Source organism: Lipophrys pholis (assembly GCF_963383615.2).
Source record: "Lipophrys pholis genome assembly, chromosome: 12".
NCBI lineage: Eukaryota > Metazoa > Chordata > Actinopteri > Blenniiformes > Blenniidae > Lipophrys > Lipophrys pholis.
This window is the reverse complement of record NC_137641.1, coordinates 9,753,346-9,775,845: the sequence shown is the minus strand read 5'-3', so window position 1 is coordinate 9,775,845 and position 22,500 is coordinate 9,753,346. Positions and strand designations below refer to the sequence as shown.

Here is a 22,500-nt window from a genome sequence, read left to right as displayed (position 1 = left end):
TGTGTGTGTGTGTGTGTGTGTGTGTGTGTGTGTGTGTGTGTGTGTGTGTGTGTGTGTGTGTGTGTGTGTGTGTGTGTGTGTGTGTGTGTGTGTGTGTGTGTGTGTGTGTGTGTTGATACACAGCTCTGTGTGTGTGTGTGTTTTTCTGCAGGCAGAAAAAGAGTGCAGAGTTCCTCCAGGCCATGGAGGAGGACCGGTAAGTGGAGACATGGGATCTATCAGCGACCGATGAGGCACTCTAACGCAGCACTCAGCGACTCCATATTATTTAAAGAGCACTTTACAAAAGAAAATGAGGCTGCAATCAAGCACAAGGAAAACTGAAAAAAACTTCACGATGACAAACAATTGACTTAGAAAATAACTGAGGTTAAACCATCATAATTTGGTGCACACAGATTGTATTTCCTTTCAACAATCAACACTGTAATGTCAAACCATCAGAGCTGGGGGTGAAGTGTACAAATCCTACTGCAGCTCCTTTATTGAGCATTATATACGACATCCTGTGGAGAAGCTTCTTCTGCAGTTATTACTTGTTTCTAGTTCTGAGAGTTTCTGAAGAAGAGCTCAAAGGACTAAAGTCTGTTCAGATGTTCCTAAAGTCGGTGAGACACTAAAACAGATGTGACCCACTCATTCGAGTCAGGAGGAAACATTAAGGTGTGTGTGTGTGTGTGTGTGGGGAGGGACTGTGAAAGACAAAGCCTCTGGTTTTACATGTCATTGACTGAACAAAGCTGGATAAATGAATTCTGAACAGGCTCGACTGAGGACGACTCTAAAGTGGAGGTCTGTCAGTGGGTCTCTGTTGCGGTGCTGTAGGGGGCCGTGACACTTTGGTGCGGTTCTTTTTGTTCTTCAGTCGATTTCTGTTGGTGTGTGTGTATTTTATAGAACACTCCTGCTTTGGTGTTGATTTGAGCCCATTAAAAACATCTTCTTATGCATAATAAAAAGGGCCCCCCAGCTAGCTCAGTTGGTAGAGCATGAGACTCACAATCTCAGGGTAGTGGGTTTGTGTCCCACGCCGGGCGCCACCCTCTCGTGGGCTCACCACCTGCAGGAAGGTTCTTAAATGGTGCATTGTGATCTGGGTGACGGTGCTCAGACTGTCACCCCTGCGACCCGGAAACGGAGAAGCGGAAGAGAATGAATGAATAATAAAAAGGGGCTAAACATGAATACAATTCTTGTTGTTCATGTTTTTTAACCAATATGAAATATAAATGTCCGTATAACCTGTAACAGCTGCTGGTTCGGCCCAATTGAGATCAAACTGGGTTTGTTTTGGTTCCTCGTGTGGAAATAGACCCTGTTTCACCACCACACACACACACACACACAAAGAACAAAAAACAGAACTGTCGGTCCTTTTAGTTTGTGTTTCTAAAACTTGTAGACTTCATAGCTTCCATGAACAGCGTTAATCTGCGGGGTTGACATGTCTCTGACTTCCTCTTCAGGATCCGTATGGAGCACCTGACAGCCATCACTCAGGAAGAAGCCAACTCACTGAGGAAGAGGGAGGTGGCAGGTCAGTTTGTACTGATATTCTGTTAACACCTTTTGATCCAAACACTCTCCACCACATCAAACCTCTTCCTGTTTGTCGACGAGCAGAACGCTAACAGTTTAAGAACACACCAAACTTGTACAGCATACAATACATCCTTCAACTTTCTACTTTTTTTTTTTTGGGTGAAAAAGAAAAAGCAGCACAACAAAAGAAGGAACAACACAAATGAAAATGAAATAAAAATGAAGGAATGGATTCCACTCCATGTTTTCCACTCTCTGCTATAATTAGAAAACCAACATCATCTTCATACAATGACTGTATATAGTATGTAGGCATGACCTATCGAACCGATAGGAACAAGGGCGGGGTTGTTGTGCCTTTTTTTTTTTTCCTGTTGCTCAAACATTCAATTTCTCCTGAACTTTTCCTCCTCCGCTCTCTACCTATGTGTTCAGCGGCCATGCAGAAGATGTTGTCAGACGGCTACGCCATGAACCTCCTGCAGGAGGCCAGTGACTGTCGGAGGAGGAGCCTGGTGTCTGAGGCCTGCAGGAGGTCTCTCGCTCTCTCTCTCACACACACACACACACACACACACACACACACACACACACACACACACACACACACACACACACACTAGATAATGCAGTACAATAACATGCATTAATCACTCGTGTTGTGTTTCTGTAACAGCATGGAGACCATGGACAGGAAGTTTGACAGGATGTTGTCACTTCAGGTTTTGGACAAATCCAAAGCCATAGCCCAAATCTTACAGGAGGTAGGTGGCGCTGGTGTGTGTTCGCCGTCACATGACCCAGAGTGGAGTCATAATGTGAGCAGCTCTCTGACCTGACGTCGTCTCTGGTGCTTCTTTGCAGGAGGAGATGCAGAAAGCCGCTTTTCAGGCTCTGCAGCTGCAGAAAGACGCGGTGCACGGCTACATCCGCAACCAGGTGTGTGCGGTCATGTCGTCGTACGTCAGCAAGTCGCTGTGATGAGATAATCCCAGTCGCGAACGTCCAGGCATCACTGTCATTTTTCTGTTTCCCTCCCACAGCCTGCTCATGATCTCATTCATTTAACTCATTTTACTCACACTAACAGGTTTCTTCTTTTCATTTACTGAGTCCGAGGATCCTGCGCAGTATCATAGCCAGATAAACTCATCCCACTGTCTCAGACTTCATGTTCAGCCGCATGTTTCCTCCCTCTGCCGGCTTCATGTCTGCTTCTCCGCTGTCCTCAGATCAAGCTCATAGAGGGTGAATTAATGCAGCTGACTAAACTGGAGGTTAAAAGACGCAATCTGGATGCTGAGAACCTGCAGGTGGGTGTCATTGCCTCCTTTTGTTGCCTCCCCACGTTTGTTTGTTTTTTTAATCCCGATAATCCAGCCATTTCCGTTGGTTCTTCTCATGCCATTACTCCAAGTTTATTCTGAGCTGTGACAGGAAGTCAGGGCTTGTGTTTGCCTCAGAGAGGTTTTTTTTGCATTTAAATCACCAGACATGACGGCTTTTCATCACTGGCTCCGCCCACATCGCTCCCATTTTACTGAAGTGTGTGTTTCTATAAATATGTATATATACATGTATGTATATGCATGTTAGTGTAAGTTTGGACATGTGTATGTATACGTATGTATGCGTAAAGACAAGATGAGGGAACTGACTGGATTAAAAAAAAAAAAAAAAAAGACAAAATAAATTTAAAGCAAGTATGAAATGTAAAAAAAAGAAATACTGAAACAAAAAGTTTCAATATGTATGAAGTTGTTTTGTGTCTTTAGCTATTTGTAGTACTTCCATAACTTGGTCCCGGTTGGAGTTTTTCCTTGTTCTGAGTTGTGAGAGGTGTGTAACGGCGTGTGGCTTCTCGTGTGTAGGAGGTGCTGGTGGAGCAGCGGACCGCTCTGGGCGACCTGCTGCAGCAGCTGTTGAAACAGAGAGACCAGAGAGAGCAGGAGCTGCGACAGGTTCTGGTGAGGAAGCGACACCGAGCAGAACTGAACGCCAACTGTTTCTGCTCAGAAAGGCTTTAATGATAAAAGACATCAAATCTGATGTTTTCAGCAAAGATGCTTCAGAGTCGCTGACGTGTTCACATCCATGTTGGAACTTTAAACTCTTTACCTCTGAACTTTGCTCCCGAACAAAGAGTTTAAAGGAGGCTTGTGTGCTGATACTTTCCCAGGTGGAGATGGAACTGAAGTCGGAGTCCAACCAGCAGAACTACTGGATGATCCAGTACCAGAGGCTGCTGGACGCTAAGCCTCTGTCGCTGCGGATGCAGGTACAATTCCAGGTGCAGTTCCAGAGCAGAAGAAGAGTCGGGAGCGTCCTCTCATGCTGTGCTCTTCCTGCAGGAGGCCGGTGTGGAGAAGGAGCTGGTCAACCTGCTGTGTAAGCTGTCGGCGCAGCACTACCTGCCCATCCTGGCCCACCACCGGGTCACCACCGAGGCCCTGCGTCACATGACCTCCTCTGACCTCAAGAAGGTGTGTCTTATTTTACCAAGAGGAGACTTTGATAACTCAACATTTCTCAGCTGAAGTGAAAGGCAGGACACAGTTTCAGCAGGTTTACTGATGCGTTAACCAGGTCTGCCTAAAAGTGATGAAACGTCACTGTTGAATTTAATGGAAGTAAAAGTTCTCATGTCTTTTTCTTTCAGCTCGGCGTTAATGAAATCGGAATCCAGAAAGCGCTTCTGAACTGGGCCCGGGAGCGTCAGCCTGAAGGTGTACACACACACACACACACACACACACACACACACACACACACACACACACACACACACACACACACACACACACACACACACACACACACACACACACACACACACACACACAAACACACAAACACACAAACACACAAACAAACTAACTTGTTTGTCTCCTGCAGCAGCCGGAGCTTGTAAGGACGTGGAGCAGGAGGAGCCAGCAGAAGTCGTCCCCACGGCTCCGTCACCCTCCACCTCCCCACTGCTCCCCCACGCCTCAAACATCCAGTACCCCAGCCCCCCACTCACCCCCGGCACCCCCGTCACCCCGTCATGCCCCACCCCCGTGGAGGGTCCGGGCGGCTCGGAGTGTGTGGTGTGCATGGAGACTGTGGTAAGAACCTCCCATCCTACAGACGCCTCCATAATTGTGCTTTTACCATATTCTATGTAAAAAGGAGGAAAGGTGATTTCTTATTGCCTTTTCTTTTTAACTTCTCTACGTATCGCCTTGAGATTTGCTCCAAATTTAAAGTGTGCCACAAATCATGTATTATTCTATTCTTATTCTTCTCTGGCTCCGTGCAGGCTCAGGTCATCTTCCTGCCGTGTGGTCACGTGTGCTGCTGTCAGGTTTGCAGCGGCGCTGTGCAGAACTGCCCGCTGTGCCGCAGCAGCACCAACCAGCGGATACGCCTGTACCACACCTAGGAGCCACCGCCTGTGCTGCTGCAGCTCCACACCGAGGAGCCGCTGCAGGTCCAGACCACTCTATTCATGCATGTCCCTGTCATTGTATTGAGGCTTCTGAAGCGCTGAGCCACTTTCTCCCGTTCACCAAACTGTCATATAGAATTGTAGTTCGTGTCTCTGTCCTCCATTTCAGAGCCTGTTGTATTTTATGGACTCTTCTTATTTATTGTGAACTTATAACAGAGCCAACATAAGACCCCACTCACTGCTTACAGACTGTTCTTTGCCTTAGTAGTATTCTCCACTGACGTGTGCCTTTCTGCAGAAAACCTGTTACCTTCCACCGGGGGTGTCAAACTCTGTCTCTTCAGGGGCCACATAGCGGGGCTGACGCTGAAGCGGCAGCTCCATAATCTATTAATACTGACAAATCAACTGGTTTTCTTTTACCTCCTTGCAAGAAAATACAAGTACAATCTGGGAAGGTTCACGTTTGATGCACTTTTATATTTTTTTAATTCTTTAATGTTTGAGAGACTTTGACGCTCACCTCATCAGCTCACGTACCTGAACCGCCGGGAGCAGCTGAAGTGGTTCTACGATGAAGTAGCTGGTTACGTAACCGGCGCGCTGCATGGGAGGTGTTCGGGAACATCTGTGAATTGTACCTGTGTTTGTTTTATGTGTTTATGGTCATTTAGATGTCTTTATTCTCCTGCGTCTCACTTTTCCGGTATGTAGTCTATAATGGCTGAAACAGGAACTTAATTTATAGTCTGGTAGTTTTTATATTTTTCTACGTCCAGGTTGGACTCTTGCGGCCTGGCCTTGGCCCCTGAGCCGAATGTTTGACATCCCTGTTTTAACCACTTTACCTGCATCACTAACCAAAGTCTAACATGATATCGCAGACTGAAATATCTAATATCAAATGATTGTTACAGCTTTGTTGTCGTTCGTGCTGGTTTCCATTATTATCCCAATCCCCTGCTCCAGTTCAGATCGCTCATCACATCATTCTCCAGCTTGTTTCCAGGCTTATCTGAGCCTGATGTTGTCTTCACACCGTCACTGGATTTCATCTCGGTTCATATTAACAACTCGTGTGGAAAAACACCAACAACTTCAAATCTTTGATAGAATTGGCTTCAATGTGCTTTTATTCTTCTTTCAGGATGAAGTTCATTGTTGTAAACAGTTAAGATACGTTCATCTCATTGACGGATGTTCACAGCTTTTCATCAGTCTTGTCTTTGTGAGATTTGAGAAGGAAACTGATTTTCTTCATCACCTGTGTGTCTGCGGTCATCACTAATGCTGTTCTGCTCTACCAAGTGCTCTTAACTCCACGCATGTTGTCGTCACGTCTTAACCACATCGCAACGTCTTGTGCCACCCGAGTCGATGTTTCATGTAAAAGAAAGTACACACTGTCCTTTCCCTCTGCTCAGTCTCTGAGTCGCTGAAACACCTGGAAACGGACTGAAATGTACATAAACACTGATATATCAACGTGCTTGAGAAATGGTTTCACAAACTTCAGTTGAAAATGAAGTCAGATTAAAAAGGTGAATTACTAATATTTTTGATCAATGTAACGCAGGATCTAAATAAATGCATGTTACAGGCTGTATACACAAGTAGAAGCCTTTAATAAGACTTGTCAATGATGTTGTGTGTGGGAAATACAATGTTTTACAATACAATGCTCTGAATTACAGCAGGTTCATATAATCATGAAATGGTTTTCAGTTTGTACTGAAGGAAGAAACGGGTCCGAACAAGATCGTTTCCATTATTGTGCAACTTGAGAAGGTTTTTATCACAAATCCACAGTCTCATAATACAGATTTCTTTTTTTTTTTTCATACATGCTCGTGACCACTGAGAGGAACCAGAGAAGTTCATTTTTAGGCTTTCTTGACTTTTTGTATTTTAAATAAAAATCACCACGATATTTTAGTGTTTTCACACAGCCTGAAACAGGGAGGTTTGATACTTGATATTTACTTGTCAGACATTTTATTTGTGTTATTTATTCATGTGTTGAAGCAGTACTCTTTTAAAACAGTTCCCAGAAAACGTTTCGTAACTCTCTTGCTTCTTTGAATAGATGCAAGGTTTTTTGTTGAGTATTAATAGTTTTTTTGTGCTTCCGCCATGCTTGTTTAACTATTTATTAGTCAAGTATGTGATGAATCAAGAAACATTTAATTCCAAACATGAAACATAAATGACACTGCAAAACCAGATGTACTTTTTTTTTGCCATAATTAAAAAAAATAAACATTTCCTTTTCAAAAAGAAATTTCAAGCACTTGAAAAATTACCACAATGAGATATAGTCACAGGATTCTAGACAAATTGACTTTCCTATTTTACAATGTACATATCCTGAATTTATTAAATAGATGTTAATCCATTTAATATTAATATACAGTATGTTATTAAAAGCATAGTTATTTAGAAAACATACTTAAACAAGGTCTGCTTACTTTCTCTTCACTGTATGAACTTCACAATGTACAGTTCCCAGTGAACAACATGGAAACTCCACACAGAGACCTTGGGTGGTGTTGCAGGTGAGATTCGGGTCACACCTGGACAGGTGAGGAGTCGATCACATCTTTTAATTTTATTCACGTACATTTCACGTTTTGGGACTGTGGGAGGAAAATCCATGCAGAATTCACAAAGAAAGAAAAGCCTAGCAAGATATCCAACCAGGACACCTATGTGTCTGTCTGTATGTCCACTTATGTGTGTTTATATATTCCCTTCTATACAGTATGTCTACTTATATAAGTCTATATGTCAACATATACAGGTACATCTAAAAAAAATGTGATTATCGTGAAAATGTTAAAAAAAAAGGTATGTAAAAACTCCATATATGATTGAGGCTCATGACAGTGAAATATTTCAAGCCTTTATTTCTTGAAATGTTGATTATGACTTACAGATAGTGAAAACCCAAAATCCAGTTTCTCAGAAAATTTGACTATTACATAAGATCAAGAAAAATAGGATATTTAAAAAAGAAATGTAAGGCTTCTGAAAAGTATGTTCATTTCCATGAACTCAATACTTGGTCGGCTCCCTTTGCATGAATTACTGCGTCTTAGCGGCGTGGCCTGGAGGCCATCAACCTGTGGCACTGCTCAGGCGTAATGGAAGCCCAGGTTGCTTTGATCGCAGCCTTCAGGTCATCTGGTGTCTCTCACCTTCCTCTTGACAATAGAACAGAGATTCTCTCAGGGGTTCAGGTCAGGCCAGTTTGCTGGCCAATCAAGCACAGTGCCACCAGGGTCATTGAAGCAGCTTCTGGTACCTTTGGCAGTGTGGGCAGGTGCCAAGTCCTGCTGGAAAATGAAATCAGCATCTCCATCAAGCTTGTCAGCAGAAGGAAGCATGAAGTGCTCTAAAGTTTCCTGCTAGATGGCTGCGTTGACTGTGGACTTCAGAAGACGCAGTGGAGCGACACCAGCAGATGACATGGCAGCTCAAATAATCACAGACTGAGGAAACGTCACACTGGACTTCAAGCAACGTGGATTCTGAACCCCTCCACTCTTCCTCCAGACTCTGGGACCTTGATTTCCAAATGATATGCAAAATTTACTTTAATCTGAAAAAAGTCCAGTTCTTTTTCTCCACAGCCCAGGTAAGACGCTTCTGACCTGGTCTCTTGTTCAGGAGTGTCTTGACACCAGGAAGCCACATCAGTATCCCATGTCTAGGATTGGTCTGTGCGTAGAGGCTCTTGATGTGCTGACTCCAGCCTCAGTCCACTCCTTGTGAAGCTCCCCCAAATTCTTGAATGCATTTTGCTTGACAATCCTCACAAGGCTTCAGTCGTCCCTTTTGCTGTTGCACCTTTTCCTCCCACACTTTCTCCTTCCACTCAACTTTCTCTGAACATGCTTGGATCCAGCACTCTGTGGACATCCAGCTTCTTTAGCCATGACCTTTTGTGGCTGACCCTCCTTGTGAAGGGTGTCAATGACTGTCTATTGGAAATCTGTCAAAGTCAGCAGTCTTCCCTATGATTGTGTATCCTACTGACCCAGACTGACAGACCATTTAAAGGCTCAGGAAACCCTTGCAGGTGTTTTGAGTTAATTAGTTGATTAGGGTGTGACGCCATGACTTTCCAAAACTGAACCTTTCCACAATATTCTCATTTCCTGGGACACTGAATTTTGGGTTTTCGCTATCTGTAAGCCATAATCATCAATATTTCAAGAAATAAAGGCTTGAAATATTTCACTATGTGTCATGATGAACCTATATCATATATGGGTTTGACTTTCTGAAATGAGTGAGAAAAAATATTGAACATTTTCATGATATTCAAGTTTTTTGAGATGCACCTGTATTTCTTTATGGTCATTTATATAAGTAAAGTATATATGCCAACTTATTTACAGTATATGCTCAGTTATATATACTGTATATGTCTGGACATTCTTTTATCAGTCGAATTAAATTCGGGAAGTCTCTCTCTGAGATCTCCACACTTTTCCTTTGGTTCCCTGAATGCATCATGGAGCGCATGAGCCAATCAGAGAGCAGCTGCGGTGACGTGTTGCGTTCAGGGTGAGGGTGAGGATCCGCTCTCTCCCTCCTCAAGTCAAATTAAACTCTGTTTTCTCCCCCTCCCTGGCCTTTTTGGACGAGGACAGCCTCTGGAGGACGAGGACAGAAGCGGTGAGTGCCTCTGGAGTGTCTCAGCTCCTTGGTTTTAAACTGAATATCTCGTTTATTCACAAGAAACACGAAAGGTCTGGTAGCTACCTGCTAGCCTGCTAGCAGCAGTCAGTGGAGGCTCAAGTGAGGAAATAAAAACATTTCTAGTAATAAACGGTTCAATACTGTTTGATTTAATCTACAATATTTACTGTTCAAGGTCACTGTGTCTTTAGTAAAGAGCTATTTCTCTGTATAGTGTATCTCTGTGAGATAAAAATGAGCCTTAAAGCGCTGTTAGTGAGCCACATTCAGTCAAAATTAAGTCGTTTCACCTCCTCAGATACAAAGTGAATCACCAGTGGATGAAAATATCACAATTTGAATGTATGAGGACTTATAAATCCTACAAACTTTTGTTGGTACGATTATGTTGTTTACACTCATGTTAGAGACGCATAACAGCTCTGTCATTGCTTCTGTTTTTAAAGTAGGCATCTTATTTAGAGATCATCAAAAAGGTTTCTACTATTTATCATCTATATGAAGACTGCTGTATAATCACAAAGGTTTCGGATCATCTGGACAATTTATTGTCAATTTATTCCAGCTGTTTATGGGATCAAATCAGAACATCAGATGATCACTCAGAGTTCCACAGTGATGATTCCTAACGTGTAAAGTTCTGCATGAATTACAGGCAACTTCATATTTATATCAAAATATTCCAGAATCATTCACTGAAAGAGTAGGCGGCTTTAATTCAAATATGGAACTTAAAGAGTGGTTAAGAAAAAGAGATATTATAGATATCATTATATTCATTTGTGTGATGTGAAAATGTCCAAGCATTAAAGGTAAAACTTTAAAAGGATTTAAAATAATGATTTTGAAATGGCAGAGTAGGAATTACGAAGGATGTATGTATTGTTGTTTGTGTGGATATTTAAATCAATATATTTTATTTGGCCTAGTTGATACTAGAGATTTCATACATTGATGATTTACTTTATAAATAAAGATTAATACAATTAGAAGGGATTCATAAATATAATATCTATTTCATTATAATGATGCAATTAATTCATATCTTGTGAAAGAATGAATGATGATGGTTTTTAATGTTTTCCATATATTTTGGTGAATTGATTATTGAATAAGTTCATAATTTTTACAATTTCGTTTTTTTTAATATACTACCTCTTCCTACTTTTTGTCAGGTGTGACATCTCTGTATTTTGTTTTTGTGTGGAATCAAAAAAATCCAATGTATTCAGTCGTTCACGTCTCTGTGTTAGACATGTGTTACACTGGTGGATTAGAGCTACTTACTAAGATGTGAGTCATTAAAAATCAGTTCACTGAGTAGAAGTTGTGTGTTTTCACATGTTGGAACATTTGAATGTGTTGTGACTGAATGAAATACCCCAACATGTGGCTGTACCTGTGAATGTGGATTCAGACGTGGAGGTCAGAAAACTCTTTTGATTGAGTATTCTTTGTTGCTTGGCGTTTCGTCAGTCTTTGCATTATCGACTGGTAGAACAGACCCCCTCCTGGGCTGGTTTTGGCCCGAGAGCCGTGTGTTTAACCCGTGCTTCTGCGTGTTTCAGCCCGGATGTCGCCCCCCGGCCCCCCCTCCCTGCAGGACCAGCGGGGCCCCCCCGGCCTGTTGGTCCTGTACGGCAGCCAGACCGGCTCGGCTCAGGACGTGGCTCAGAGGTTGGCTCGTCAGGCTCGTAGGAGACGTCTGCAGGTCCGCCTGTCTCCTCTGGACGGCTACAATGTGGTGAGTGACTCCCGGGTTTGAACGTGAGTCGTGTAAGAAAAGCACTGACGTGTGTTTGCCTCTGAACAGGCGGAGCTCATCTCCGAGCCTCTGGCGGTGTTTGTGTGCTCCACCACGGGACAAGGAGAACCTCCAGACAACATGAAGGTAACCCAGCCTCCGTCACCCCACTGATCTCTGTTCAGCACAAGGAGAATTCACTGTGTTTTCCTCTGTTCAAAGAACTTCTGGAGGTTTCTATTCAGGAAGTCTCTACCGGCAGGCTCTCTCAGTCTGCTGGACTGTGCTGTGCTGGGTCTGGGAGACTCCTCCTATCCAAAGTCAGTCCCTCACTCTGCACGTTGTTGAAAACACTGCAGCAGTTTGTAGAAAGTGAACCGACCGCCTGCTGTGTGCTGCAGGTTTAATTTTGTGGGCAAGAAGCTCCACAAGCGTCTGCAGCAGCTGGGAGCGTGCACGCTGCTGCCGGTGGGCCTGGCGGACGACCAGCACGACCTCGGGTAGGTGGTCCACACCCCCGTGGAATCATGGGAATCCTGAGTGAGACACACTGAATCAGCAGGATTCAGAAACACCATTAGACTGGAGGAGGAAATTATTCCTGTTATTTCAGACTTTTATGAGGAAATCATCGACAGATAAACAACGAGATTTGAAAATCTGTATTTTACATGTCATGGCGCTTTAAAGTTGCTCATATAATGATGCTTCCTGCTTCCTCTTTTCTCCTCTCCTCCCTGCTGCTTGACTCTTGCTTCTTGCTTCTTGCTCCCTGCTTTCTTCTTGCTTCCTGTTGGCCACCTCCTCCTTCCTGCTCCCTGCGGTGTGTTCTGACCTGGCTGTGTGCTCGCAGGTCGGATGCGGTGGTGGACCCCTGGCTGCAGTCGTTTTGGGACAAAGTGTTGAGTCTGTACCCGGCGGTAAAGAGCCTGCTCCCTCTGAGGGAAGATGAGCCGTGAGTATCACATGTCAAACTTTTCCCCATTCAGACTGAAACTCCACAAAGTTTAACCCTCTAAATAGAACTGCATGCAGATCTCAAACACAGACTGTATGTTCCTCTGCTGCAGACGACTGACTGCTGTTGTTACATGATGGATTATGTCAAACCTTCTAGAATCATGTGTACTGCGCCTCCTCTCAGTTGATTCAGTGTAACACAGCTGTGGCCACGACTGCAAGCACAAGGATGGATATTTATTCAGTTCTTGGTGTTGTTGATCAGACTTCCTCCATCGTACACCTTCCACTTCCTGGATGGAGTGAAGGAGCAGACGGAGGACCGACTGATGACTGACCCCCCCTCGGCCCCCTCCCAGTCGTGTCCCTTCACCGCCCGGATGCTGTCCAACCGCCGGGTGACGGCGCCGTCGCACTACCAGGACGTCAGACTCATTGAGTTCGACATCACACACTCAGAGATGGAGTGAGTCACATTTAGCCATCTGGGGGGGGGGGGGGTCCTAGACACTTCACCAGTTCAGTCACAGCTTCCCTGTGTGTGTCTGCATGTGTGTGTGTGTGTGTGTGTGTGCAGGTTCACAGCGGGTGACGTTGTGATGATGCGTCCTCGTAACTCAGCAGAAGACGTTCAGCTCTTCTGTGAGCTGCTGAAGTTACAACCTGAGAGCTTCTTCACTCTCACAGCCACAGGAAACACTGCAGGTGTGTGTGTGTGTGTGTGTGTGTGTGTGTGTGTGTGTGTGTGTGTGTGTGTGTGTGTGTGTGTGTGTGTGTGTGTGTGTGTGTGTGTGTGTGTGTGTGTGTGTGTGTGTGTGTGTGTGTGTGTGTGTGTGTGTGTGTGTGTGTGTGTGTGTGTGTGTGTGTGTGTGTGGCTCACTCCTGACTCTTGAAGTATTCAAAATGTTCATTCATCTTGGTGCTCGCTGCATCTTATATCACAAATTTCTCGTGATCACACTGTCATAACATTCAAAGTACACATTTATTGTAAAATACTGAGTGAATTGTGATAAATGAGGTTCATGTTCTGCATGTCAACATGTTTAATCAGATGAGTCCTGCTGGATTGTGTTGTCAGCAGATCATTTTTCACTTCATTATTTCTACCTGAAGACAAAAATGAAGAATAATGCCTGATAGCTGAAAGCTCTGCCTCGCATGCTCCATTTAGAAAACCCAGGAACATTGTATTTGTAATGAAGTCTCCAAACGTGTAACGTATTGAACCTTTTCAGTTCCATCCAGACTCCCTCAGCCGTGCACAGTGCGCCACCTGGTGGAGAGTTACCTGGACATCGCCGCGGTGCCTCGCCGCTCCTTCTTCGAACTGCTGGCCACCTTCGCCTCCAACGAGCTGGAGCGCGACAAGCTGGCCGAGTTCAGCTCGGCGGCGGGGCAGGACGAGCTGCACGGCTACTGCAACCGGCCGCGACGCACGGCGCTGGAGGTCACACACACACACGCACACGCACACACGCACACACACACACTCACACAACTCTCTCTTCACCTCCTGTTCTTTACGTGTACTACTGCAGGTCTTGACAGATTTCCCTCAAACTACAGCTGAGCTCAGAGTGGACTACCTGCTGGATCTGTTCCCTGAGATCCAGCCTCGCTCCTTCTCCATCGCCTCCTCCCTGCAGGTTCTCCTCCCTCGCAGCAGCGCCTCTCGCCTCTCAGCGACTCGCAGCTCTCTGAAGCAGCTCTCTGTGTGCACAGGCTCACCCTCACAGACTGCACATCCTGCTGGCTGTGGTCCAGTACAAAACCAAGATGTACAAACCTCGGCGAGGCCTCTGCTCCTCCTGGTTGGCCTCGCTGGACCCTGCTCAAGGTGTTTCTCCTCTCCTCTCCTCCGTCACACTGCCTCACTGACCTGCTGCACAGTTTAACAGCCGGTCATGTCTTCATGCACTTCTCACCTTCGGGATATTCTGCTTTTGGGTGAAATTTCAGGATGAACCTAAAATGAAGGATAAAACTTAATGTGACCTCTGACCTTGTGAATGCACGTGTCTTAACTGTTCAATGTGTTTAGCATCAGCCACTGTTGACGAGTCCTAGTTGTTAGTAAACCCTCCACTGTTGTTGGTTGGCTAGGTTGAGATGAGGAAATCACTATTGGATGCTTCTACTTAAATTCTCTTCTTTCAAGATATATGATCTGATTCTAATCAGTGTCGAATGACCTTTTTGCATTTTCCATCAATTTCAACTGAAAGCCAAATCCCCCAAACTTTTGCGAGTGGTGTACACTTAATACAAGCTATTGAATGAATTGAATCAAGTAGAACATTTCATTTACTTTAGTATTGTTGTTGCAGGGGAGGTGTCGGTGCCTCTGTGGGTGAAGAAGGGCAGTCTGAGGTTCCCTGAGCAGGACGACACCCCGGTCATCATGGTGGGACCCGGGACAGGAGTGGCCCCCTTCAGGTCGGCTCTGCAGGAGCGGATCGCTGAGGGGAAGACCGGTGAGTCCACTTCCTGTTCATCGGAGTCTCCTCGTGTCCCAGAGCCGACTAAAGACCCGTCTCTCCTCCCCGATGCTCAGCGAACGTCCTGTTCTTCGGCTGCCGCTCGGAGTCCAAAGACTTCTACTTCAGGTCGGAGTGGGAGGAGCTGGAGAGTGCCGGACACTTAGTCCTCTTCACTGCTTTCTCCAGAGACCAGGTCTGATCTTCCTCCTCCTCCTCTTCTTCGTGTACATCAGGACCATTTAATCTTCTGAACAGTTTCAGTTCCAAAGAGAAATAAATGTAATTCACAATCCAGCCGTTTTTAGTGGTGCATTAAAATCCCTAGATACCCTGGTCTTATGGGCCTTTGGCATTCAGGTAGTCCGGGACTCGGGTCACTTGGGAGGGAGGGCAGCCGAGAATTTTCACACCTTCATTTGGTTCGGGTGGTGTTCACATTCACTTCTGGAACTGGATCAAATGAAACATGATTAAGATATGACTGATAGTTATTAGTCAGCTGGAACACGCATGTGCAGCACACGACAGTTCCGATGTTTTGGCAGTGCGGCGCCGACATACTTCGGCCCTGATGGTTGGCACAGCCAAACCAAATTTCTTCGGCCAGAGGGAGCTGGCAATGATCCTTCACTAACAGAGAGACATTTTATTCTTCCATCACTCCATAAACCAAAAAGGTTCCATTGTTTTTCTTCTTCTGGACTGGATTTGTTTGACACCCCTGATCTGATTTGTTTTGAAAGTGTGTTAAACAAAAGACACACACACACACACACACACACACACACACACACACACACACACACACACACACACACACACACACGCACACACACAGAATATTGTAATGCCCCTACAGAGAATAACTCATTCTCTTATTGTAATAATTAATCATTAAAAGATGGAAACATCTTCTACTAAAACAGTTTTTTTCTTCTAATACTTTTTTTAATCACCGTAACTGTGTGTGCGGCTCCTGAACCTACACACACACACACACACACACACACACACACACACACACACACACCTTCACACACTGATGGGCATCTTGTGTGTCTGCAGGAAGAGAAGGTTTATGTGCAGCATCGAGTCCGAGAGAACGCCGGGCTCCTCTGGGACCTGGTGGCCAATCAGAACGCCTGCTTTTACATTGCTGGGTGAGGATTTAAACTTTCCTGGCTCTTTGTCCTCGATGTGAAGCGATCACGTTCATGGCCTCTTTGAGTTTGCCGTAGAATCTTCTGTCTGCTCCTCAGTGAACCGCCGCTTCTCTTCTTTCCTGCAGAAATGCTAAAGAGATGCCGGCCAGCGTGTGCGACGCTCTGAAGGAGGTCTTCCAGCAGGAGGGGGGTCTGTCTGCTGAGCAGGCCCACGAGATGCTGGCAGCCATGGAGAGGACGGGCCGCTTCCAGAGCGAGACCTGGTCCTGATCCCGTCACCTCCTCAGACCCCCTCAGTCTGCAGCGCCTCCTGAAGATGGTCCATGATTTCATCCTGCAGCAGGAACTCCTGCCACTGCCAGCGTGAAGCTCTGTGGAGCTTCCCTCATGGTTCCTCATGGTTCCTCAGTAGATCTCTGCTGCAGAGAACTGCAGTCGTCGTACAAAAGTCACTGTCTTCCAAAGTGTTGTGACGCTGATGGATCCAGCTTAATGCTCCTCCAGAGGCATAAGAACTTCAACCTGGGGCTTTATGAATGCATCATTAAGTTTAATAAACTGTGGTGATTTAAATATGCTTTTTGAAGCTGTCATGATTTACAATAAAATCAGTTTTAAAATGGAAAAACTCTTTCAGAATATAGAGTTGATAATCTACTTCATGCAGGGAGTAATCCGCACACAGATATTGTTTTACACTAAATATACTAATTGCTGGAAATGCCATGAAGAGTTCATGTCCTATGGGAATGTCCTATGGTACTGCCCTTTTTGGAAGGTGGTACTGAAAAACCTTGAGGAATGGCTCAAACGACCTTTACCAGAATCCCCACAACCGTGTGTTAATGGATCAGGCTCTGATGTCAGCAGGCCTTACCAACGCACAACTCCAGCTGACAATAACCGGTTTTATTGTTGCGGCTCGGCTCATACTGCGCAACTGGAAGATCCCCGGGCTTGTGAAGTGGCTTAAACTGATGACAGACTGCCTTTGAAAGGATGATTATCAGGGTCAGTGGTACTCCAAGCAAAGTGCGTCAGGTATGAGAAGTCATTGTGGACTACAGAAGGATGGTAAGTCCTTAAAGGTGTGCAAGGCATTGTGGGAAGGATAGGTATTATCATACATGTGTGCTCTGACTATGACTCATGAACCAGGGGTGGGGGCTGCCTTTAAGTTGTAGGATGAATGTCTTATCTTCATTTATATATCCCCCCCTTTGTGTTTGAATTTTTCTTCCTTTTACTCTCTGAGGCTAATAATATGCTTATTCTACATCTGTGAATAAATACAAATTTAAATGCCAAAAAAAAGAATTCACAGACAAACGAATTATTTATTTTTTTTAATTACTCTTACATTTGATTGGTGTGTGTGTGTGTGTGTGTGTGTGTGTGTGTGTGTGTGTGAGATCGGGGGAAGAAATACGGTGTTGAGGTTTTTTAATCATCAAACGTTTTATTCACATTATTGATGATTTACACGATCGACTGTTTCAATGAATAAATTAGTATAAAATGCCACAGAACATCAAACATGTTCATGACAGGAGTTCGTCTCCTCTGCTGGAGATCTGCAGAGAAAATGTTGTCTGCAGAGCCGGAGGCTGCACCGTCAGGGCCGCGCCACACCGAGACGTTTGCTTTCTGGACCTGCTCCATCGCTGAGGAAGCTCCGCTCCACGTACAAGTTGTCAAATCGCCCTTCATCGGACAAATGATGATAAAGCTGGGGTTACCGACCGCATTGCAGAGGAAGCCAGATTGGTGGAGTTTATTGTCTAGTCAACAGGAGCCAGCAGCACCTGGTGGTACCACCTTCCCTGTGCAATACAATTATACATTCTCCTGTACTTTCACAAGCCAACCACCTTTCATGGTGCTTCTTGTGTCTGTAACCATCTAGCATGGCTTCGGTTTGCAGGAAATGTCAATTATTTAGTTAAAAAAATGACCTTTTCTTTTGGTAGACCATCATAAACAGCCTGTCTATGCGGGACAATGTGTCCCTGGAGGAGGCTGAGCAGGTCCGCTTCAGTGGTCCAGCTCACCGTCAAAGCTTTTACTTTTCAGTGATATTCAGAGGTTTTACCTTAAAAAAACCCAGCAGATCTATTAACCAAAGTTGGGAGACATTTCAACAGTTCACTAGATATCTGCTCCAGTTTGATTGGTTTAAATAAAGCCTTTCTGTGGTGTTCCTCAGGGATCCGTCTTTGGTCCTACAATGTCTTTACTTGAATGCACACAATGCTTTAAAACGGGTCTCAAACTTCATGTGTTCCACGTCTCCCCGGCTCATTATCTGGCTTTGTGCTGAATGTGGTGAACAATCATCAGGACATCCAGAGGAGGGAGACATGGAAAACATGCAGGGCTGCAGCCCTCCAGCATCTGAGTTTGACACCTCTGCTCCAAAATGCACTTGTTTTATTTAAGTATTTACTAGTAGAAGTAGTTGTCACCTTGACTGAGGAGTACCAGTGTTAGGGAATGAACCTTGTGTGTGTTTCCAGTAGTTCAGTCAACCTGCAGCAAGAATGTTTTCTATCAATGTTTCACACCGTTATATCTGATAAACAGCATATGTCATTGTTTTACTTTGATAAAATATATTTTATTTTCAACATTGCATGAAAACGTACCATCTTTTGAAGTGAGCGCCACCTACTGACTGAACTGTCCGCCTTGTTTCTTCAGGTCATTTTCAAAATTCTTCCACTTCGGCGCTATGTTGTTCATGCGGGTTAACGTCTGTGTCTCTCGGGAGGAAGTGACATCAGAAGTTTCACAACTGGAGTCACAGGCCTAATTTACTTGTGTGCAGCTTTAATATTATTGTATGAAATAAATATATCTGCCTCCAGAGTTTTCCTCGTGTTTCGCCGCTTTCCAACCTTTCAGACTGTCCAGACAAAGACTGTGATTCCATCGTTATTTTAACTCATAATTACACACTTTAACCAAAGAGCTAGTCTTAGCGACCAAGCTAAGATGTAGTAATGAGTACTACTTGAGAGAATTACACCTGGAAAATCTTCGGTCGAATATGAAGTTGTACTTTGTGTGGTCCTGAGAGCGCAGCTTCCGGCTCTGCAGACATGCTTGCTGGGGATAGAAGGAAAGCAGAAAAACTCCTTGAATAAGCTTTTCAAATTCCAAGTATATTTTGAGTGAAATCATCACTTCAAACCGTAAACAGTGCACTTCAGTGATCTATTGCACTAGGTGGCACCGTCTAGAAAAATTGCTCTAAACACGCGGCCTGAGATGAAGCGTACAGGCCTGTCGCTGCAGCCTCCGGCTCTGCAGACACATATGGCGCTTTTCCACTAGTACCTAGTCAGCACTACTCGACTCGCCTTGACACACTTTGTTTGTTTTCCATTGCTATCGTGCCACCGCAGTGTGAGCGGAGTCATTAGAGCTAGTAACAAGTAATCACTGGAGAATCGGTATCTCCGGGTGCAGCGCTAACGTGCATTGGACATCAGCTCAAATAATAAATTAAATAGTATATATTTAATAATAATGTTACAAAATGAGTTTCGTTACTATTCAGTGTTTCGTATTAACTGGTGCCCCTGGTAACTGGAGCCTTCTGCCACCAGCTGTTAGCAGCAACTGATGTTAAAATAACACAAAAAAATGGTACGATACTTTAAACTTTGATGGAAATATGGATTTTGGTCCGGTTTTTAATATCTACTGTGACAAGGGATGTTCGAGGAAGCCGGTCACCAGTTAACAGGAAAACCACTTAATTCGAAACCTCAGCGAACCTTGGTCTAGCAGGTACCACAAAAGTACACGGTACTAAGTACGAACACGTAGTGGAAAAGGATAGAAGGCGAGTCGAGTCGAGTCGAGTAGGTACCAGTGGAAAAGCGCCAATAGTATTGGAGGAGTCAGTGTGGGAGGAGTCAATCAGAGGGGGGGAGGGTCAACCAAGGGAAGATTCAGTGATGCTTGTGCTCGGCACACAGAAGACCAGGGGGTCCAGTCCAGGTCCTGGAGGACCCCCGTCCTTCTAGTTGTCGGTATCCCTGCTGCACCCCACCTGACTGCTGAGCGATGGGTCATTATTTTGCAGGAAGTCATCTAAAACATGCAGGACAGGAGTCGAACAGGACAGGGCTGGACCCCCGCGGAGTCTGGTCCTGTGGATTGGGTCCATGAGGAGACGTCCTCTCGAGGTGGGAGTGTCTGCTCTCTCAGCTTAGTGACCTGAAGCCGAGTGGTGCTCCACAGACTCCTCCTCCTATCTGAGCGCCAGCGTGTGGACTTGGTAGATCTCCTTGGGGAAGTTAACCTGCTGCTCCTCGTGGACGATGCGGAGTCCCGCCCGGCCCACCAGGCTGCGCACGATGTCCAGGTCGCGGCAGACGCTGCTGTCCACCTCGTCGGGGACCACGCCCTCGTACGACACGTTGTCCTTGATGATGATGAGGCCATTGGGCCGCAGGGCGCTCTGGCACCGGCGCAGGAACTCCACCAGGTGGTTGTCCGTCAGGTGGCCTGATGGGAAACAGGAGGAAGGAAGCAAGATGCATCACGGCACGTTAAGAACCCGCCCTGGCCCCCGAGCCCGACTCACCGATCACCCACTGGATCCAGATGACGTCGTAGCGCCCGCTCTCGGGCATGAAGTCCTGCAGGCCGCAGCAGAACAAGTGTCCCACCCGCTTGCCGTCCTCGCCGAGGTACGGCTTGGCCTTGTCCAGGAACTCCTGCGTCACGTCCACCAGGTCCACTGTTCTGAAGAGAGGCAGCAGCAGACGCTTGGAGATCCTCCCGATACCCGCTCCGCAGTCCAGCGCACAACCGGAACCCGTCTTCCCTTCGCCGTCCTTCAGAGCCAGAACACGCTGCAGATCAGTGACACTACGACCCAGCATGCACTGCAGCGCTGCAGGCTGCAGGAAGGCTTCATTTAAACCTCTTTGATTTCATTAGACTGGAGGAAGCTCTTACACCAAGGAACTTCTGCAGGAAGGCCTTGGAGCCGTTGATGTCGATGCTGGAAATGCTGCCGTAGCCTCCCAGCATGCCGTCCACCGTCGGCGGGACGTCCTTCCAGTAACCCTCAGCGTTGGAGTAGAAGCTGCCCTCATTTCCTGATATGTCCCCCATCCTGACAGACACAGACACAGACACAGACACAGACACAGATCAACAACAGCACTCGGCTGAATAGTTTGACTCCAGTACTGGAGTAATGCTCTGCAGCTCCCACTAGTGGTGAGCAGGAACATGACAGTCAAACAGAACCTCCTCCATGAATAAAACACTTGACTGATTCATATTAGTGAGGCGACAGACACTGAACTGTTCCACTGCTCATGTTCATTCCTCATGCAGCTTCTCATCACAGCTAGTATCTGGATCATTTGTGATTTTTGTCAACTACAAAACAAAGAGGGTCTTTTGAATATGCTGGATTAGATAACTGAAGAGGATATAAACATTCCACTAGAGGAGGACAAGTCCTCGTATGTTTGCAGTTCAAGCTCAATAAACTCTTTTTATATCCTTCTTCTATGCCGTCATGGATCTGTGGCTTCTAGTCTGTCCTCATTATGGCATATCTCTCTCTCACACACACACACACACACACACACACACACACACACACACACACACACACACACACACACACACACACACACACACACACACACACACACACACACACACACACACACACACACACACACACACACACACACACACACACAGCTGTCATCTGGTGAAGAGAGCAGGAGGTGAAACTACATTCTCACGAGCAGCTGATTCACACTCTCACATGAATTCCCTCTTTTTCACTGCAGACGCCACCAGATGTTATAAATTACTGCCCGAATCATCGGTGCTGTGTGAGATGAAGAGACGTGGTCTCGCCAAACCAGCAGTTTTGTCTTAATGATCTAGAAAATAGTTATTAATACACACAACTCGAGCGTAGAGGAGCTTCACGTCATGCAGACCGCGAGGCATGTTGGTACAGTATGGCAGCATGAAGCTCTGCCTCGTGTTCAAACTATCTATAACTATAGCTTCCAAAGCTCTACGAGCAAGGTGTTTCTAATGTTATGGCCTCTCTCTCTCTCTGTGTGTGTGTGTGTGTGTGTGTGTGTGTGTGTGTGTGTGTGTGTGTGTGTGTGTGTGTGTGTGTGTGTGTGTGTGTGTGTGTGTGTGTGTGTGTGTGTGTGTGTGTGTTAGCCTCTCTATGAACAAGTTAGCTGGTCGCTAACTGTGAGCATCCTGTTGAAGGAGGATAAAAGTTAAAATCTCACTCACCTGCCCGTCTCACCCTGTCACCCTGTCTCGCCCCCGGGGCTCTCCTCCGGCTCCTCGTGCTCTGCGAAGTCCACCTCACGTTTCTATTTGGGACCTGCGGCACGAGCAAACGTCATTTCCTTATTTGGAAGGAGGAGAGCATGGATGAGACTATGGATGAGACGGGGC

At 45.6% G+C, this 22,500-nt stretch overlaps 3 protein-coding genes across 6 annotated transcripts in view; 2 read left to right on the top strand and 1 right to left on the bottom strand.

The window, feature by feature from the left end:
- The window catches only part of lrsam1 (leucine rich repeat and sterile alpha motif containing 1), a 17,782-nt gene extending 10,535 nt beyond the window's left edge, over positions 1–7,247 (top strand). For 2 of the 3 annotated variants that reach the window (XM_080476978.1, XM_080476980.1), the window contains exons 14-25: positions 152–196; positions 1,467–1,537; positions 1,978–2,077; positions 2,219–2,306; positions 2,407–2,481; positions 2,775–2,855; positions 3,414–3,509; positions 3,722–3,820; positions 3,894–4,025; positions 4,202–4,268; positions 4,438–4,649; positions 4,844–7,247. In XM_080476978.1, coding sequence (XP_080333104.1) covers positions 152–196; positions 1,467–1,537; positions 1,978–2,077; positions 2,219–2,306; positions 2,407–2,481; positions 2,775–2,855; positions 3,414–3,509; positions 3,722–3,820; positions 3,894–4,025; positions 4,202–4,268; positions 4,438–4,649; positions 4,844–4,966 — 1,189 coding nt within the window. In that variant the 3' untranslated portion in view covers positions 4,967–7,247. The remainder of the gene's footprint in view (positions 1–151; positions 197–1,466; positions 1,538–1,977; positions 2,078–2,218; positions 2,307–2,406; positions 2,482–2,774; positions 2,856–3,413; positions 3,510–3,721; positions 3,821–3,893; positions 4,026–4,201; positions 4,269–4,437; positions 4,650–4,843) is intronic. The other variant, XM_080476979.1, reaches the window with a different exon arrangement.
- Positions 7,248–9,520: 2,273 nt separating this feature from the next.
- ndor1 (NADPH dependent diflavin oxidoreductase 1) lies at positions 9,521–17,338 on the top strand. The gene is made up of 15 exons (XM_080476982.1): positions 9,521–9,658; positions 11,251–11,426; positions 11,496–11,573; positions 11,649–11,746; positions 11,828–11,926; positions 12,280–12,381; positions 12,652–12,852; positions 12,964–13,091; positions 13,625–13,836; positions 13,928–14,035; positions 14,112–14,226; positions 14,717–14,863; positions 14,944–15,062; positions 15,935–16,029; positions 16,158–17,338. The coding sequence occupies exons 2-15, from the start codon at positions 11,256–11,258 to the stop codon at positions 16,300–16,302; spliced, it is 1,818 nt and encodes a 605-aa protein (XP_080333108.1). The 5' UTR covers positions 9,521–9,658; positions 11,251–11,255; the 3' UTR covers positions 16,303–17,338.
- A 139-nt stretch (positions 17,339–17,477) lies between these two features.
- On the bottom strand, positions 17,478–22,440 carry ntmt1 (N-terminal Xaa-Pro-Lys N-methyltransferase 1). 2 transcript variants are annotated; one of them, XR_013935851.1, is made up of 5 exons: positions 22,333–22,440; positions 21,007–21,166; positions 20,630–20,882; positions 19,924–20,550; positions 17,478–19,364 (listed from the first exon to the last, which is right to left on the bottom strand). XR_013935851.1 is itself a non-coding variant. In XM_080476983.1 (4 exons), exons 2-4 carry the CDS (start codon positions 21,163–21,165, stop codon positions 20,294–20,296), a joined length of 669 nt encoding a protein of 222 aa, XP_080333109.1. In that variant the 5' UTR covers position 21,166; positions 22,333–22,433; the 3' UTR covers positions 19,703–20,293. The 2 variants fall into 2 exon arrangements, 1 of the variants encoding a protein (XP_080333109.1); XM_080476983.1 differs by lacking the exon at positions 17,478–19,364 and having other exon boundaries at positions 19,703–20,550; positions 22,333–22,433.
- Positions 22,441–22,500: the final 60 nt, after the last annotated feature.